Consider the following 20,360-nt stretch of genomic DNA (forward strand, 5'->3'; position numbering starts at 1 on the left):
AGTTAAAGGAATGACAAGTGGAAGCAAAAAACGCAATTACAACAGCTCATTCTCCTAGATGATAAACTCAAGTCCATAATCAATCTCCTTATAAACAGACCTCACAGGTCAGAAATGCTCGGGGGCCTATAAAGTCCTGAACACTTTGGCTACAAAATAAAAATTAAAAAAACTAAACTTTCAAAATAAAGCATTTTGAATGGTATCTTAGGAGGTTTTAGTGACCAGTGTCAGTCAATAACGAAAAAAGTGCTTCTAAATTGTGCAATCAGAGAAATGGCTGTTTGACCAAGTTAGATTTTAGAAATCAGTACAGAAGTCTTTCATCAAATGAGATGAAAGAGACTGTAACAACAGGAATATAATTGAGCAAAACATAGAGTATTTAATTTTCGTTGCATTAACAATGTCAGGACATTGATCTTAATGAGATTATTAGGAAGTATCCCACAGATGCCAAACATTTGTCTTGAAGACAAGTCTGCAACAGTCACCGCTAAATAAAACACAAGTGATGATAATATTGAGCTCAATCTGTTTAGATCTAAGAGTCAAAGAAACGGAAAGAAATGATATTTCTAGGCCTCACTTCCTGAATGTCTATCCAAAGATGCTGCTTTATGGTAAAAAATAAGGATGAATTCTGAACCGAATCATATCTCTTTATCTATACATGGAATTATTTCTTTTGTATTCGTTTTCTGGGGCTCATGTCACTAAACAGGAACTAAGGAGATGCATATGTTTAAGGACAGAGTGTGAATGTTCAGTTATCCTCACTTTAAATAAAATCTCTGTGCTCCATACCGAATGGAAAGAGGGACAGACAAGGGAGGGCAGGCGACAAGGGAGGAAAAGAGACAACAAAGACATTTATTGAAAATGTAAATGCTTAGTGGAGACACTAAAATACAAACACTACAGTCAAGTATCACTAGTAACACAAAACAGGTGGTTAAAATAAGCACTGAAGGGTGAAGTATGCCACCCAAGGTCATATAATAAAGTCACCCAAATATCCAATTCAATCTTAAGCCATCAATAATAAATTATGTTCTCTTGATGACCTACTCAATTAGACTTGGAAAAACCATAATTAAAATAGTGAAATGCACTATATGTGTATGGGTGTGTGCGTGTGTATGTGTGTGTGTATTTCTAAATTCCAATCGGAATAAAGAGAGGTTTTTTTCCATATTACTAACAAAATGATCTTTGCCACTAGAAAAACAAAACCTGTTTCATTTTGTATTCCTTGGAAAATAAACTTATTTAGAAATAAGTACAGTTTAATGGCATTTACTGCTACAATAAAAACTATTAAACTGAACCAGCTAACAATATTATAATTAACGTAATTTGTAACTCAGAGATTTATGTATACACTAATGACTTCCACGGCCAAATTCTTCTTGAGCCTTTCCAGAAGAATTTCAGAAGTTTTATTTAGAAACACTTAGATTAAAACCTGTCATACGAAAAGACAAAATATGGGACAAAGTGATAAAACGTCCCAGTAAAAATATGAGTCCATATAAAGCTTAAGTTAGAGATGAAAGTTCTCCAAATACAAAGAAAAAGCCTTCATGATATTTTTCTACTAAAGCTTAATTGTTTTCAGATTTGGAGTTATTATTTCCAAATAACTTCAGACTTGGAATTACGTAAGTGGTAACCCATACTATTTTACTATAATATGTAGAGAAAATATTTAGAATAGAATATGGGAAAATCACTTTTAAAATACAGTGTGCTTGTTATTTTTATGGCAAAAACTGTAAGATTTATTCTGCAATGAATAAGTTTGTTTGAAATAGGAGTTCCATACAAATATAAACAAAACAAAATCTTTGGTGATAAGAAGGCAAGTGACCAACAATGTAGATGAAAGGAATTTTTCAAGAGAACATGAAAAATACCAAGAGTTAAGAAATATGTAAAAGAGAAAAAGCAAAACAGACTAAAAAATGTCAGTGAGATAGTAAGGGCTGTAGCACAAAACAGTGTCACATAAATTACAAAAGAAGAGTTTCTAGAATAAAGGGAGACAGTGAATAATATACAACACCCAGAAATGTCAGTGGGCCCAAGACAAACAAGGTCAGTGAATTTGGTACCTAGTACATCACTGAAGCAATCTGAGCACAACAGTGAGAGGAATCCAAATTACATTGGTTTGGAAAATAAATGGGAAGTGTGAAAGTGGAGGCAGCGAGAATAAACGATTCTTTCAAAAACTGCGCACATAAACAGAAAAGAAAAACTAAAAGGTAAAAGTAAGATACTGTAGTAAATTGAAGCCAAGGAAAAGACACTGGGGAGGATGAGTCACATTTCTTTTAAGGATGGGGAAACTAGGATATGTTTTACGTTTGGGAGAGTCCGTGGAAAGGAACAGAACAGAAATAAGGAGGATTTAATTTATGGAGTCAGGTTTTGAAACCGGTAAGAGGAAAGGAATAAAGAGAATAGGAAGATATAGCCCTGGCAAGAAGCTGCTGGGACATTAGTTCCACTGAAACAAAAGGAAGGCAAAGATGAGTGAAGATAGAAATTTCAAGACTGCTGCTACTCTACAGCTCTATGTACTTGGTAAAGCAGGTGAGGTCATCGGCTAAGAGCAATAGAAGAGGATGGTGTAAATCTGACTGAAGAACCCCCTTCATGAATTAGATTAGTAAAAGTAATGATGCAAGAAGGGCTTATTTACTTATTTTAACATACACCCCACACAAACTGCTTATTTTTAAAAGCGTCAAAAGTAAGGGGACTTTTTCAGAAATGTTTAAGTCCTCAATTTAAACACTGAGAAGAAATACTGGGGAGTAGAAACGGGAAAGAGAGCCTTTTTTCAAAGAAGCCTCAACTTCATCTTTCTACCAATAACAAATTTTAGCACCTGAAAAGTGAAGTCTTAAAATACCATTACAGAAGAAATATGTGTCCTTTTCTCATTTTCTACACATACTCAACTGTGCACTGGGATTCTCCTTTGCACTCTCTACTCACACTGGTATGAATCAGTAAGAACAGTACAGTGTTTCAAAGAACCTGATATGTATGAGATTATGTTACGATACCCTGGATCAAATAGGACTCCATGAACAAGGCAAAGGAGTGACCGTACTAGCTTCCCCGAGTGACTGCTGCCCTTGTGGCACACTGTTCTAAGCGCTATCTGTAGTAACTCACCCAATGCTTACAACCACCCTTTAGATTAGATAATTTCCCCAGTTTTATAGCTGAGAAAACCACAGATGAGATCTCTACCTAAGAAAATTCAAGCAATCTGGGGCTCCATGGCTCATACTCTAATTCCTAGGCTCAAGTGCATGTCATATAAAGAGCCCTGAGGTTGAAATGAGAGGATCCGGCTTCAAATTCAAGTTCCATCACCTACTAGTTGGTTGATCCTAGAGAAGTCATTTTCCCAAACTACAGCTCCTCATCAGAGTAATAGTCTGTCAACCCAGACGCTAGCTGTGAGAATCAAAGAAACAGGTGTTTTATAAATAGTAAATATATATGACGTCATTATTTTTAGAAAGAGCTGCTACGTAAAATGCACATGGTATTAACAATGTCATTTCCTATACTCTATCAGAAATTCTCACACCTTAATTTACACTGCCATGCTTCATCAGCAAAATGAGTAACTTTTAAAATGAAGGTTTCCAATTGTTTTCTGCCAGCTTCTCTTACTAATTTACTTACTAATGAAGATGTAAAGCTTCTACCATAGGGCCTCTGACACATATAAATAGCGGTAGTGGTGGTTGTTTTTGTTATCGCTAGTTCTACCATTCAGCAGAATTACAAAACAAACCTAAAATTTAAAAGCGTGTGTGTAGGTTTGTGTATGTGAAGTAATTCCAAGGTTCTTATACAATTCCATACAGTGGCAAGTTTCCCTCCATCATTCATGCTGCACTTTACCCTACTAATATATTATTATCTGCCAGAATGTCGCCGATGAAATTTTAATTAAATGAAAACAATATACATAGTATTTTTCTCCTCACCCCCCAATGGTTCCTTTCATCTTCATTTGTCTCAGTCAAAACCTGGTCAGTCTGATTCTTGCTTTCTGGCTAGTTTCACTGTCTTTTGAAGCAGACCTTTGAGTCCACTCTGGTAAACCTAAAACTCCTGACATTTTATGCACTCGTAACTAGATTTTTAGCCATTGCTTTCCCAGAATACGTTCTATCATTTCAGTTCTTTATTAGAGTTCAAGATAATGTTAGTACACAATGCTCTATCACTTATCTTTGTTTTCATACAATCATACTGACCTTGAGGTGAGACTGAAGGCAACAGCAAATCCAGGAAGAAATGTGAAAGAGAAAGTTAGAAAGAATTAATAAGAACAATATTCAGAAACAATAGTATTCATAGACATAGACCAAACATAGAGCACACGACTAAAGGGGAACGAGTCACACATTCTTCAGAGGCACTAAAAATTAGTAACTTCAGATTTTCAACTCTCAACAAATGTATTTTCAGATTAGATGACACCACTGTACTTTAATTGTACTTTCTAAAGGAAAAAATTTTGTCTAGAATTTGCCATTTCTTGATCAGGGGGGAGAAAAACCATTTCTTAAACAGAAAGGGAAAGAAGAGAAGGTTAGCTGCTCCCCCTTTTCATGTAAGTAGCTAATGGAGATTTCACGAATTTCATCAGCTCAGCTCTACACACACCCACCTTCCAATTGACCACCCCTTCACCCACCCCACTCCATTTCCTGTATCCACGTTATCTATGAGCAAAAGCAGAACACTGACAACTTTGATTATTCTGTATAATACAGGACTCTTAATTTATTTGGAAGAATTTGATAGAATCTTCTCAAATATGAAAACAAAATGTTTTTCCCCGATTATAACAATACTTCTCATTTCAAATCTACCAAAATCTACGTCAAATGGTGCAACCCAAAAGTCATAATGAAGAATATAAGCCTGTATAAATGTCAATTCATTTCCAATACTGCTCAGCAGTAAAAGGTGCAAAGCAGCCATGCATAACATTCTTACATAGCACGAACCCTCTGTGGTTCATTACTGACTTTTATAATAAGAAACAGTTTACCTTTTTAAAAAATGAATCAGTCTCTCTGAAATTAGTATTATCCTCCCAATACTGACACATCACCTGGACACACGTTATATGTTCTGTGATGCTTACCGGTTCCTAACGGGAATCTATAAAACTCCAAGGCTCTCTGGCATATATAAAACAGTATAGGATGCAATGTTCAAAGTCAAACATAGGCCAATCTCTAAATGATTGTTCCCAATGATCTTTTTTCACTTTTACTGGTTATGACACAGTAAGTTAGTATAATTTTAGATCAACAAGGACGTGAACTGAAATCTCCTACAGAAGTAAGGTTTTATATAAGATACAGGCAAATACATTTTAAAACATTAAGCTTATTCCTATCAATGGTGAGCAAGTTTAATGGTCTCTTTACCTATTTTATTGTTCATTAGTCATATTTCACTTTGGCATTAAACTATAGCTTTTGGGAAATAAATTTAGGAGAAAAAATATGCACATAAAATAACTCTAATTCTTTATAATTCTAATGTTTACACATTTAAGTGAAAACTTAAGGTAACCACTAAGCTGGTAACTTAAGGTAAACTGTAGTAATAAATTATAGGGTACTGTGCCCACAAGAAACTCTGGAAAGGTGACCGAATAGAATTGACTATGTAAAGCTGTGTTAATTATTCTTCTTTTAAATGAAATCGGAGAAATTTATCAAGGAGGAAGAAAAAAGAAACAAACTGCTTCCCCAGAAAGCAAGCTGAAGAAAGCAGGACCTGATAAAGAACCAGTCCTCTTCAGGTACAACACTCTTACAATACTTGATGGGAAGATAAAAGGCAAGAAATGTGAGACAACTAGATGGTGAAATGATAAAGAAGCTCTATCTTTATGGTTTACCATATGTATTTATTGGGTCCTCAATAATATGCAATTATAGGACAGAATGTGATAGATACTATAAGAAAAGCACAAATAAAGAGAAATTAATATTACTACCTAAGCAAGGTCAGTAAAAAAATTTTTTCCCAACAGGTAACCGTTAAAAAGGGTAAGGTTCCCATAAACAAATAAAGGGAAAGAAAATTTCAGTCAAAAAGAAAAGAATAAGAAAAAACAAGAAAATAACATTCATCTTCTAACTATGAGGTCCATTTTTTAAGAAAACAGTTAATTCTGCTAAGACTATCAAACCAAAAATTGGAAATATACAGAAAACTAATTCAAGCTTGCCAACGCATGCGGAAGATTTATGGAAAATAAAAAGAACTCCGTTTTCATTATATAAAATTTCAGATACTAGTAATCTTTAAGAGCAAATCAAAAACTCAAAAGGCTACATGCCTGAGACATGAGGTTTAAGCCTAGCATTTATCTTCCCTAATTTCTCCAAATACCACCAGAAAAGTTCTTTCTCTTAACATACATGCATGCAAATAACACCCTGGATTACATCTCACTCTTGGAATGGTAAGAAAAAGACCCCACTCTGTGTTCAAGCTCAGTTTAGTGTGCTGGTTTTGATCGACAGAAGTACAGATCCCCCTTACTTCCCAAAATGAGGTTAAAAGTTACTGCTTTAGCAGTTAATTCAGGGACTTAACTACCTTGAGCCTAAATTCTGAGCAAAACTGGGAACACACTTGCTTTAAAAAAAAAAAATTTAATCAAAGTAGCTCCAAATCATTCTCTGAATACATCATATACTTTTTAAATAAAACCAGTTGTTCGTTGTTCCCAAAACAATACAGTACATACAGGTTAGGTTTTCTTGCTAGTTCACAAAATTTAAGTTTAATCATGATGTAAAAGCCTAGAACATCACAAAGTGAAAAAACTAAATTTCCTTCCTAATACTTACAAGACTGGACCGTGAGAGAGTGAGAGAGTGAGAGAGTGAGAGAGTGAGAGAGTGAGAGAGTGAGAGAGTGAGAGAGTGAGTGAGTGAGTGAGTGTATTCATATATACGAATGAATAACAAAACTATCTCCAGGTCTCCTGCCTTCCTCAGAATAGTCACAGCAGCAGCACAATATCCCGGCTCTCCTTTTCCATTCCGTATCTCTACATGCACTAAAGGTTCTAGGATCTGAAATGAGCAGTCTAGGATCCAAAATTACCTACTAGTCTTCCAACCAAACAAACTCGCAAGCCATTATCATTTAATATTGGTCTCAAAAATTAAAGGACCAGACTTAAGAGTCAGAAGTTCAACAAGAAGCCCTTTCTCTGTGATAAGCCTGTATCCTGGACACACATTCACTAGGTATTGTTAGTATTGTGAGTTCTCTTCCAGGAGCGCTCAACCAGACCTAAAACTGAAAGCTCGTCACTGGAATTTCCAGCTCCTGGACAAGCTGTGTTAGAACGCATCTGTGGGCGTCATCTACAAAGGAAACAACATAGCTGCTCTTTGCTGGAGTCTAAGTATTCTGGGGCCACAAGTGTCTCTTTATGGAGTCCGGACTGACAGAGGGGCTAAGAGTCAGACACTTAGAAAAACTGTCACCTGCAGCAAAGCAACCTACATTCCAGTTCCAAAGTACCTGTCCTCTAATAGGGCATTGCAGTAGGTGGGGATAAAAGCCTCATTAAGATTCTCAAGAGAGCAACCTCTACATCATCTAGCTGTCCATATCCTTCCTTTCTAGGAGGTGGGCTCACTAACAAGTACTGAACACCGGAGGTTCAAAGGAGCAGAGGTAGAAGAGACAGACTCCAGAACTCTAGGCACAACTCTACCACCACCTACCTGCTTACGTGACGTGGGACCAGTTACTTAACCTCTCTAGGCCTCAGCCTCCTTATCTGTATATAAAAATAATCTACATAAGACTCCTTTCCGAAACCAAACAAAAAAGCCATGATGCAAAAAGGGGTAGCCAAAATTAACAAATACAATGACTACTAAACAAATTACACTAAAATTGGGGGGTCATCTTTCTTAGAAGAAAAGGTCTACCTGATACGTAACAAATGAAACGACGAGGCTTACAGAGTTCCTGTAGGAAATCTCCACCCAAAATATGTGCCCGCTTGCTTTTCCATGTTTCCACTGAAGGACAGACAAATAACTGCTCATTGACTCCAAACGAGGGAAGAATAACGTCCACCTTTCAAAGTTAAATATGGCTATTTCTGCCACAATACAAATTTGTTTTTAAAAAGTCAAAATATATTCCCCTTTAAACTATTTGCTTGACTAGGGGTAAAAATCTGCTCTATGTTGCCCTTTTAAAAAAGTGAAGGGGTGCGATCTATCCCAGGCATTCAGGTGGGGGACAAAGTGAAGGTGGAGATGAAGGAAGACAGATCTAGAACGAGGAAAAGCAGGACTGAAACCTGTGTGGACATATCTGAAAATAATGGCTAGCATAATTTATGGCTGGTTTAACTGGAACCCTCGAATTACTGCCTTATTGTAAAAGAACCAAAACAGGAACAGCAAGTGTATCACTCCTGATTTGAGGAAGTAATTAAAAGAGTGAGAACGTTGTTTTTTGCTTCATAAGGTATTAGGAAAACAAAGAGACCTCAACCTTGGTCAGACCCCGAAACTGTTTCTGTTCTTTAATCCTTATTTGACTTCTCAAAACTTTAAATCTTTCCAAACAGTTGCTTCTACTACAGGGGGAAAAAAAAGAGGAGGAAATAAGTTTGTAAATAGCTGTAACAGTTTGAAGGCAAATGACAGAAAATCCTGTTTCAAAATGTTTAAACTAAGAAAATGTACCATCATGTTCACATAACAAAAAGTCTAGTTTCAGGGCCAGTGCATTCGGGGTCTGGCCCTGCTTCTTCCGGACTGGCCCCTCTGAATGCTGGCTTCACCTCAGGCTGACAGGAGGCAGAGGCAGCAGGCCCAGCCCTCACATCCAGACTTGACAGTGTCCACAACGAAGGGACTGTCTTTCTTCTTCCAAGTCTTTCTGACAAGGAAGCCACTCCCCGGAAGCCTCTCTGTAGTGTCCCCTCAAATCCCTTAGGGATTGTGTACGCAGTGTGTAACTTAGTCACTGGAAAAGAGACTGCTGTGACCTGGACTGACTCCCATGAGTCAGGACGCACTCCTGGGGCTGGGGGTGTAGGAAACTAAAACCATGGGTTTGTGTCAGGATGGAAGAGAGAACAGATGCTTGGTTGGTCTAATCAAATTGAAGAGAATGTTCTATATCTGGATTGTAGTGGTGGTTGCACGGGCGTATACAATGGTCAAAACTCAAACAAAAAACTTAAAATGGGTGCACCTTTCTGTATGTAACTTGTACCTCAATAAAGCAGGTTGGTTTTTGTTGTTCTGTTTTTGTTTTAAGGCATTCTGAGGATGTCTAAAGGAAGGAGACCCTCTTTGAAGTGTCTGCTTTAATATCACCTTACCAGAGAGGTCTTTCCTCACGACCCCATATATACAGCAGCCACACAAATCCTCACACTCCCTCCCCTCTTAACTCTGCTTTGTATTTTGCATGGCATTCATCACCTTTTGGCCTTTACATGTTTAGTTTCTAATGTTCATCTCCTCCCAACTTGACTGTAAACTCCACGAAGGCTGAGATTTTGTCTGTTTTGTTTCCTGTTGTGTCCCAAGATCCCACAACATTGACCAGCAAGTAAGAGCCTCCAATCAACAAAATAACTAATTCATTAATTAGTGAAAAAGGAAAGGGTATATTCTGTGGCAGAGAGAGAGTGGGTTATAGAGGGAAAAACTAAACTCACAGATTGGATGTTATTTTAAGAGCTGGATAACTATAAATCTTACCAACAGTGGTGTTCTTAGAGATGCATATTTAAAGGGAAGGTAACCAGGCAAAAGGAATAAAGAATAAAAAGACCATCAGGGCTTTCAAAGATTAAAGGCTTACAAGAAAGGATGTCCTTTTTTCTCATCTGTTAATCCTTCTGCTAAATTTTAAAGCACCCTAAAATTAAATCTACATCTATTAAAATCCCAGTTTTTATATCCCCACAAATTAGGAAATACAGTAAATCCACATTTTCTATTAATTATTTAGGTTATACAATAATAGACTCTATTATTTTTTTATATCAATGAAATTCCAAACTCTGATAACCCAAAAGCAATCCTTGATACCTAAATTATATAAAAATCTGAAGATGGCTGCCATTTTCTACATATAAAAGCTTCTAAATGATATGTTAAATCTAATCTAAATGACACATTAGAGTAAACTGAGGATTTCTGCTGCAAACACCAAACTCTGTGGATTCATTAATGCTTCTGTATTATGAAGCAAATCACAATCTGTGGTATGGGGGATAATGCTTCTAGTATTCTGCCAGGATAGGAGTATTTAGCTAAAAGGAACAACATGAACGAAAAAGTAGAATACGAACAATTCTTTCAGGAGTCTGAAAGGATGCTAATATCAGAATTCTATCAGAATGTTAGTACATTACTAAATATGTTAAACATTATGCCAAAGAAAAGCGTATTCATTATGAATCTAAATAAAAACTCTAGTCACTTTAGAAGAGAAATTTTCTATTACATTCAGGGTTCCTAAAGCTAATCTAAAATGATCTATTTATATAACAACATGTCAAGTTCTAGTTCTTTCTTTGTTTTTGTTTTTTTCCTTAAATTGAGCTATAAAGACTACCCAGAAAACCAGGTAAGGACTTTCTTGAACTTCACCAGGCTATAGTGCCCAGTTACTTAAACAAACACTAACCTAGGTGTTGCTATGAAGGTATTTTGCAGGAATAATTAAAGCTTCTAATTAAATGTATTACCCCAGATAATTGGAATGGGCATAACTGAATTCCTTGGAAGGCTCTAAAAGCGGGTTTCTCCAGGAGAGAAAAAAAGTTCTGCGTGTGGACCACAGTTTTGGCCCGTGCCCCCGGGAGTTCTACCCTGCTAGTGATCGTCTCTTCCTGACAGCTTGCTGTAGAGTTTTCAGACTTGCTTAGCCAGCCCCTGGCAATTAGGCAGGACAACTCTTTGTAATAAATCTCTTTGTGTGTATGTGTGTAAATATACATATATGTTTATATGGATAAATATACATATATATATATATATATATATATATATATATATACACTACAATTCCTTGTAATAAGTATATATAGTATTGTATGTATGTGTATATATATATATATATATATATATATATATATATATATATATGTGTATGTATGTATGTATCTCTCTTGGTTCTACCTCTCTGGTTGAAATCCAACTAATATACACAATATGGGATACGAATTTAGAAGTAGTACTTCTTAGATTTAATTAGCAAAAATATTTCACATTTGCAGATGTACGGGTGGCCTTATATAATCCTGTTTTTAAATTGCAGTAGGCCAAGACCGCGCTACAGCACTGAACCGGCTCTGTAGGGGCGATGTAAGAGACTATCGTTTTTCTCAAGACCACAAATAGGTCTGAGAATTCTTCATGATTTAATCTAAACCTTTTAATGTTAGATTGCTTTATATAAGAAGTACTAGGAAATTTAAAAGAATACTAAAAAATTTTCTTTAATTCAATGACTGTAATGATCTGCTTTTATTTTTGCACTTAGAAGGCTGCTGCATACCCTTCAGAAACGAACCCTACATCCCGGATTAGGGTGTAGCATTATGGCTGCATCAGCTAAGGGCCTATAGTAACCTAGAGGGCATTCCAGCAAGAGAACAACCACATAAAAGATGGGCTAGAAACAAAGGCTAAGAAAATTACAACTGACAATATCAGAATCTTACCAGCGAGAACGTACACTTTATCCACAAACAGTGCACCTAGGAGGTACAGTTGAATTTGCCATGTAAGCAGCTGTTCTTCAAACCCCCAACTGAGCCCAGCAGTAGCAAAAGCAGCAGCAGCAATTCTGTTAGTAAGTAGTACAGGAGTGTATCCTTACGTAACGCGCACTTCTCAGGAAGTCCCAAACAAACGCCCTGATGGTGCAGGGACAGAAACCTGGTACGTAAGGTGCACACTGCAGGAGACTGGCTTTCTGAGAAACAGCACGGCCAAGAGGGAATACATATAAACACGTGGAGACCTGAACCCCAATGGAATAGGACCATGATAAGACAATTCAAAGGAAAGGTGAAGAGACTCAAATTATAAATTAAGGGGAGACAGATACGCACACATAGGAAATAGTGGAACCGCAACACAAGAAGCGAATGGAGGTGGGAAACAGCAGGCACACACATACATCTCCGTACTAAATCTGGGAACAAAAGGCATAAACTCAACTGTCCTTGACTATTTATTCCTATCTTAAACTATACTGCTCAGCAACAAATTACAAAGCCAATAAGCAAAACCTGAGTTGTAAAACTGTTGCTTTAAAAACAAAAACAAAAAATGTTAATTAAAAAATTAAAGAAAAACTGTTTCTTTTTGGGTAGCCAAAAACCTTTGTGTCAAATCCTAAAGCAAAATTACAACCCTGCATGACAAGTGATTTGTCAACGTTATGTTACATTCCATAGAAAGAGTAGATAATTTACAACTTTTTCTCAAAATGTGAGAAATACAGTGGCTCATAAAAGCTATTTGTTGTGCTTTGGGTATCAAATATAGATTTAATACTATTTCTTACTCTCATTCAAATCATGTCCATCTCCCAAAATTAGTATTGGGTCCAAAATGAATTGAAACATTTTTCAAGCAAGCTGCCTGGAATAGCAAACAATAATTTCAATGTAGATTTCTAATACAAGAAGTCAAACCAAAAACTGAAACTTTATCAAGGAATTTCTTTTCGGAAATACTGCAATGTATTTAGTAGGAACTCACTAATCCATCAAAAGTATGGTATTTTAAAATGTAAAATACTGTTGCTGAATTCAGGCAGACACAAAAGCAAAGAGAGGCATGTACTCATGAGAATATGTAAAGGAGGGTGCGTGTGCGTGTGTGTGTGTGTGTGTTGGGAAGGAAGGTGCAATGCAAACATGAAGACACACAAAAACACACATCATCTAATCTTGAAACTGGTAATTTGTTAATTCTGACTTAAAGAATTTATCCATTTGTCTTATCCAGAACTAGAAAATATAAATAAAGTTAATTATCAAAATAAGAAAACAAGTGAGTAGGTAATTAGCCCATGTTATTCACACTTTTAAAATAGCGAAGGAGAAATGTGAGGGTTGGACTATATTCAGTTGCTTGGAAAATTAAAATTCTATGGGTACAGAATAGGAAAAAAAACTGCTAGGGGAAAACATCAAGTCTCCCATAACCCAAAAATTTAAAACTTAGTAAACAACTTATGAATGTAGTCTAATACTTCCCAACATTCAAGAGACTAAAAATAAAACTATTCCTAAGAATCAGGCTCCAAGGAGCCACTCAGAGTAGTGATTTCATTCTGTCACTGTCAGTCTCTGATTCTTCAGAAGTATATGGGTGATTAACGCAGTTCTACTGGAAGAACTGTTTCTATGCACTTGTGAATTTATGTTAACTATATATATAGTAGGAGTAAAAGAAGAGATCAAGAGGCATATGCTTAATCTTTAGTATAATAAGCCCTAATGAGGAAAAAAAAAAAAAAAGACAAAATTCCAAAAGAGCTATCTGGCTGGATCTGTTCAAACACAGTTCATTTTGAAGAATTCAAAGTCAGCGCTCCACAAATATATTCTAGTGTCCTAAATTGTCCTCAAAATGTCCCTTCTTCTTCTATATTTGGCCTATGCACTGATGTAATAGCAATAGTCTGTTTCTCTACAATTTGTCAAAGTCTAAAAATGCATCGTCCAAAGGAGGATCAGCTCAACAAACAATGATCTACACCAGGGGTGTCCAAACTGCGGCCTGGGATCCGTTGTTAACTGGCCCGCAGCAAATTCCAAAAATATATTTAGTTTACTTAACACATTGCGTACGGCGGGGTTTAAATCCCTTGTGAAGATTCTCATGATCCGTACGCAACGTGTTAAATAAACCAGGTGAGGCAATACGTACTTCACCTCGAGTGAGTGGCCCGGCTGTTTGTGTATTTTACCGCATATGGCCCTTGGTGAAAACCGTTGAAAAAAGTTTGGATACCCCTGGTCTAAACCAATGAAAAAAGTATTAATTCCTTGAATTTGAGGTTCCTTTGCGCCTTAGGTAGACAAATACCTAAAGAGCAAGTGGCTATTTGTACTCATTTGATTAGCCAATAGAAAACTAATTTCTTAATGAATACTTTCTCTCTTTCTAACCAATCATGTTGAAGTCCACAGCTTCCCAACTGATTCTCTTTCTGTGTTGCCTTTTAAAGACCGCAACAATGAATTTAACACGGACTTAGAATAAAAAGTAGACAATAAAGTAACATCAAGCACTTATGAGTCTAAATTCAGAGAGGCAGATATATTGAAAAACATGCCCCCAAAAGTACACAGTTTTAAAACCATACTTTAACCTTTCAAACATAGTGAGTCTCTGTTCAGCTTCCCTTCCTTACCTTTCCAACTCAGCGATCTTCTTATCCTTGTCATTCTTCTCGTTTTCCACCTCCTTCAAGATTTCCAAGAGGCGGTCAACTTCTGCCTGGGCCTTGCTAGAGTCATCTTTGTACCTAGCAATCTCTCTCTCCAGCTGCTGTATTCGATCATTCATCTCTGGACTGGCTCTGGCTTCCAAGGTTGCCTCATGCGCCTACAAAGAAAAATGTGCAAATTCTATCAGATATATATAAAGTGGCAGTTGTAAACCCATGTCCCAAAGAACTAGCACTATTCCAATTTAAACAGGGTATTATCAAACATCGACTAGCTAATCTTCAATTTATAAAGTTTTTATCTGCTTAAATATTACACAAAATATTAGTAATAAGTGGAGAAACAATTATCTTAGACTCCAAATGGATTAGTTTTTAAAACACTACATCTCTAAATATTTATTATTAGGCCAAAATCATCATAAGCCAAAAGATGCTTCAGAGTCTAATGGGATGTACCGTGTTTCCCCGAAAATAAGACCTAGCTGGACCATCAGCTCTAATGCATCTTTTGGAGCAAAAATATAAGACCTGGTGTTGTGTTGGGTTGTGTTATGTTATATAAAACCCAGTCTTATATAATTATATATTACTATATTTATATAATTACATATTATATAAGACCGGGTCTTATATTATAGTAAAATAAGACCGGGTCTTATATTAATTTTTGCTCCAAAAGACACATTAGAACTGATGGTCCGGCTATTTTCGGGGAAACACGGTACTAACAAGCCATTAGACAATACTGACCTCCTCAAGATAACATCAAAAGAAATCACCAGAGACTCACTGCTGATGTTATGATTGCAGTACCAACACTGGGATCTAATTCCCACTTGACCATGACTTCCCTTCCCTTCTCCTATATACTGCTTACCAAGCAGGTATGAATCACAAGGCCAAAGCATCTAGAATCATATAAACCATGCAAATGTGGTACCAAAAAAATGGAGTTGGGTTAAGAAAATGGCTCACCACAGAGGTACCTTCCCAATGCCAGGATTCAGGATTTTACAAGATAACACATGACAAAGTCAGAAATCACCAATCACATTTAAAACTCAGAAAATATTTTTTATTCAGGATCTTGTTGCAAATGGCAACTAGTACCTTTGATACATTTTGGGATGCAAAGCAGTTTCAATAATTAAAAACTAATTTTCAAGTGTTTAATTTTCCTCCTGACTCCCTAAAGTCACGCGTGTATAATGTATTTAATGAGGTTAAGGTTAAGTTGTTTCAATTTCCCTTATTCGATAAACAACAAAACATACTTAGTTCCTTAAAACGGTTTAAAAAAATATTAAAGGGGTAAATATGTAATCTTAGGAAATACTTCGGAAAACTTTGATGCAAAATACCTCAAGTAAAAGAGAAATGTTTCTATAAATTAGGCTAAATGCTTTGACAAAGCAACAGCTGTCCTTTTAAGATTAAGTCCTTACCAGTATCTTTGGTTACGGGTTTAATAAGTTATGAAATCTACAATTACTTACTTTAAAGGAGATTCCATTGGCAGAAGTGTATTTTAACGTATTAGCAAAATTCTACCCTAAGCTGGTGTGGTTAAAAGCCACAGCACAGTAAAAGCAAGGGGGGGAGGGGGGAGGGGGGGGAGGTAGCCTTGAATGAATTAACTCAGTAAGAATAAAACAAAGCAAAAGCAGAAGCAATGCAAACATCTCCCAAAGTTTGGGAGAGAATTTTGGTCTCACAGGAACTTTCCACTTTGTGTTCACCCCAATATACTTTGGGAAAAAGTCATTAAAACAAAAAGACTCTACAGTTTCTCCTTGAGGAAGGTAGAGATGAGGTCAAATGTACTCACTTTTCAATAGTGTAGTTAAAAAATTGCACACACAAAATACAGAAAAAACATCAACCAGGACTTTACAGCACCACTTAGCCAGGTTTCTTGCTGACTTTGCTGGGTGGCTTACCATTATCTCAGGATGTTAAAGAGAGAGACAAGTTAGGGAGAAAAGAAGAAAGAAGGACATAATATAGGAAAAGAACAAGTGAGAGAAAGAAAAGGTAAAAAAAAAAAAAGGTTAAAAAAAGAACTTTGGGGGAAAGTGTCCAAGATAGTGGCACAGATAGACTAAACTTCACTCACCTCGCCTCAGGAACACATCAAATCTACAGCTACCTACGGGTCATTTCCCTCTGAAAACTAGATGTATTGCTACTCCACAACAAAAGATAAAGGGACACATCAAGATGGTAGGCGAGGCAGAGACACGCTCTTGCCAAAAAAAACCTCCACCCCCAGCACATCAACACAATACAGACGGGGATCTCACCAGTGTGGCCTTCCTCCTGAAGAAGCAAGGGGTTTCTGCCCCTCATCATGCACCCAACCCTTGGTATCTACACCAAAGAGGGATGAGCCTCTAAAATGTTTGGCTTAGAAAAGCCAAGGGCTGATGTCCAAGGGGCCCAAAGGGTTATGGGGAACTGAGACTCTCCTTTTAAATGGCTCACATGTGGTCTCACTCACCCTGAGAACCAGCACAAAAGCAGAAGTTTGAAAAGCACCAAGCCTACAGGTTAAGGAGATTCATTTGCTAACCTTCAAGCATCTGCTGGAAGGGCAGGGGACACGGGAAATCCTCCTCGGAGATGGAGGTGCTGGAGGACACCTATCTGCACCATCCACCTGTCCTTCTAGCACAGGCAGGCGAGTGTGTACACAGCACCCCCGTCGCCTTGCTAGGACAGGCTGTGGTGAGTGGCCACGCACCATCCTGCTGCCTTGCTGAAACCACGGAGCGTAGGTGGTCACGGCTGCACCCTCCCTGGTGGGGCCAGCGAGCACGCATGGTCACAGCATCCTCCCACTCCTTCCCTGAAGCCAGCACGCACACACATGAGACTCCCTCCTGCAGGTGCGCAGTCAAGGCACGTTCCTGCTGCCCTGCACAAGGCAGTGCGCGTACTCTACCCCCTACTCTGCAGCTGCCTCCTTACACCAGAGGGCATATGCACTCCACACAGGGGATGCCCCTGGATCATCTGGCCTGAGGGGGACAGGGCTGGCGCTCCTGGGTTCCACAAGACTCTAACAGTTGGGAAGACAGGTGCTGACCCTCGGCACTGCACAAACAGCAGACCGAAACACCTCCCTGTGAAAAAGGTCTGTATTTACTTATCCTGCAGCTTTAACCTGAGGAACAGGCTTCAGGTTTCCCATACATCTAGAAGCTATGGAGGCGATCCCAGGGAATGTAAGCAGGGAAATAACACCTTGGTGAACACCCTTGGCCCAGATAGGTAGAGCCTGACAACACCTCCCAGAAAGGCTCTTAGGAGGTCTGACAATTAAGTTCGTGAACTTGTTGCAATGTTGCTAACCTTTGATATCAGAGGGATTATTCCTTATGAATTTGTACCAACTAGACAAATAGTTAACCAAGTTGACTATTTGGAAGTGCTGAAAAGCTGCATGAAAAAGTTAGACAACCTGAACTTTTCGCCAACAACTCATGGCTCTTGCAGCACGACAATGCACCAGCTCACACGGCACTGTCTGTGAGGGAGTTTTGAGCCAGTAAACAAATAACTGTATTGGGACACCCTCCCTACTCACCTGATCTGGCCCCCAGTGACTTCTTTCTTTATCCAAAGATAAAGGAAATATTGAAAGGAAGACATTCTGATGACATTCAGGACACCAAGGGTAATACAACGACAGCTCTGATGGCCATTCCAGCAAAAGAGTTCCAAAATTGCTTTGAAGGGTAGGCTAGGCACTGGCGTGGGTGCATAGTTTCCCAAGGGAAGCACTTCGAAGGTGACCGTAGTGATATTCAGCAATGAGGGTGTGTAGCACTCTTTCTAGGATGAGTTCGCAAACTTAATTGTCCGGCCTTATATACATTCATTTAGAGCCATGATTTTTGCAACTGTTGCTTAAGAGACACCTTCAGATCTCCTGGTCTGGACTGGAGACCAGTGGAGTTAACGATTGTGGCTCCACAGGACTGTAAATATTTGCATACTTTAAAAGTTGCTGCCAGTAAGTCTGACTTCCAATCAGCCTGAAACTAGGAGCTAAATGAGATTCCTTCATTTGAAACACAGACAGGTCTTGGTTGGTACACCCGAAATAACAGGGATCTATTAAGAATAAACATAGTAGTTTAGGCAAACACAAAGGTTCAAGAGACAACCAAGAGCTAGGGAAAGGTTGAACAATAAGGTTCGTGTCCTACACAAGGACACTCCTTCAAGACTGAGAGAGGCAGCTGTTACATCTAACACATAGAAACAAACACAGAGAGTTAAGTAAAATGAGGAAACAAAGATGTTCCAAATGAAAGAAAAAACAAATCCTCAGAATAAAATCTTAATGATACAGAGATAGTAGTCTATCTAATACAGAGTTCAATGAAATGGTCATAAAGATGCTCACCAAACTCGATTTAAAACTGGATAAACACAGTGAGACGTTCAACAAAGACATAGAAAAATGTAAGAAAGTACCACACGGAAGTCACAGAGCTGCAGAATCCAATAACTGAACTGAAAAATACAGGGGTTCAAAATCAGATTGGATGAAACAGAAAAAGACAGGGGTTCAAAATCAGATTGGATGAAACAGAAAAATACCGGGGTTCAAAATCAGATTGGATGAAACAGAAAAATACCGGGGTTCAAAACCAGACTGGATGGAACAGAAGAAGGATCAGTAAGCTGGAGGACAAAGCACTAGAACTCATACAACCAGAACACAAGTAATAGCTACAGAAAAAGTACTTCACAAAATTCAACATCCATTTATGATAAAAACTCTCAACAAAGCAGGTACAGAGGGAAAAGCAGGTACCTCAACTAAATGAAGGCCAAATATGACAAACCCCCAGCTAACATCATACTCAGTGGTAAAAAGCTGACAATTTTTCTTCTCAGATCAGGAACAAGACAAGGACGCCCACTCTCGCCACTGTTATTCAACACAGCACTGCAAGTCATAGCCATGCTTTTAGAGGAAGACGCAGCCGCAGGTGCAGCAGCTCTCCATTGTGCCTGCTCCTGGTCCTCACTCATCACTGTTCCCTCTTGCCACCAAGAAACACGCTGTTCAGGAAGCCACACGGCAGCCATGACTTTCCAGGATACCGGAAAGACACTGTAGAACCAGAGGTGGCGATTCACCAAATCAGACTTACCCTAACCAGCCACAACCTAAAATCCTTGAAGAAGGTGTGTGCTGATTTGATCAGAGGAGCAAAGGAAAAGAATCTCAAAGTGAAAGGACGAGTTCTGAATGCTACCAAGACTCTGGGAATCTCTACAAGGAAACTCCCTGTGGTGAAGGCTGCAAGACTGGGGGTCATTTTCAGATGAGGCTCCACAGGCGACTCAGTGACTTGCACAGTCCTCCTGAGAGTGTTAAGCAGATTACGTCCATCAGTACTGAGTGAGGAGTTGAGGCTGACGACACCACTGCAGATGCTTAAATCAACCTTTTAAAATAAATCGACTATCAGTTGTTGTTTTTTAAAAAAGTTATAGCCACAACAATTAAGCATGGAAAAAAGTAAAAGGCATACAAATGGGAATGAAAAAACTAAAACTATCACTACTTATAGATGACATGATACTATATATGGAAAATGCTAAAGACTCCACCAAAAAGTTGTTAGACCTAATAAATGAATTCACTCAAGTTGCAGAATACAAAATTAATATACAAAAAATTGTAGTTACTATACACTAACAATGAACTACAGAAAGGGAAATTAAGAAAACAATCCCATTTACGATTCCATCAAAAAGAATAAAATGCCTAGGAATAAATTTAACCAAAG

The 20,360-nt window shown here is 37.9% G+C and overlaps 1 protein-coding gene and 1 pseudogene across 13 annotated transcripts in view; one reads left to right on the forward strand and one right to left on the reverse strand.

Annotated features, from left to right (window-relative positions):
- ERC1 (ELKS/RAB6-interacting/CAST family member 1) overlaps positions 1–20,360 on the reverse strand; it is a 490,623-nt gene that overhangs the window by 281,425 nt on the left and 188,838 nt on the right. For all 13 annotated transcript variants that reach the window (XM_019711308.2, XM_019711306.2, XM_074325175.1 and 10 more), the window contains one exon: positions 14,509–14,702. In XM_019711308.2, coding sequence (XP_019566867.1) covers positions 14,509–14,702 — 194 coding nt within the window. The remainder of the gene's footprint in view (positions 1–14,508; positions 14,703–20,360) is intronic.
- LOC109434411 (small ribosomal subunit protein uS10) lies at positions 19,652–20,088 on the forward strand (annotated as a pseudogene).

Source organism: Rhinolophus sinicus, linkage group LG02 (assembly GCF_036562045.2).
Source record: "Rhinolophus sinicus isolate RSC01 linkage group LG02, ASM3656204v1, whole genome shotgun sequence".
Taxonomy (NCBI): domain Eukaryota; kingdom Metazoa; phylum Chordata; class Mammalia; order Chiroptera; family Rhinolophidae; genus Rhinolophus; species Rhinolophus sinicus.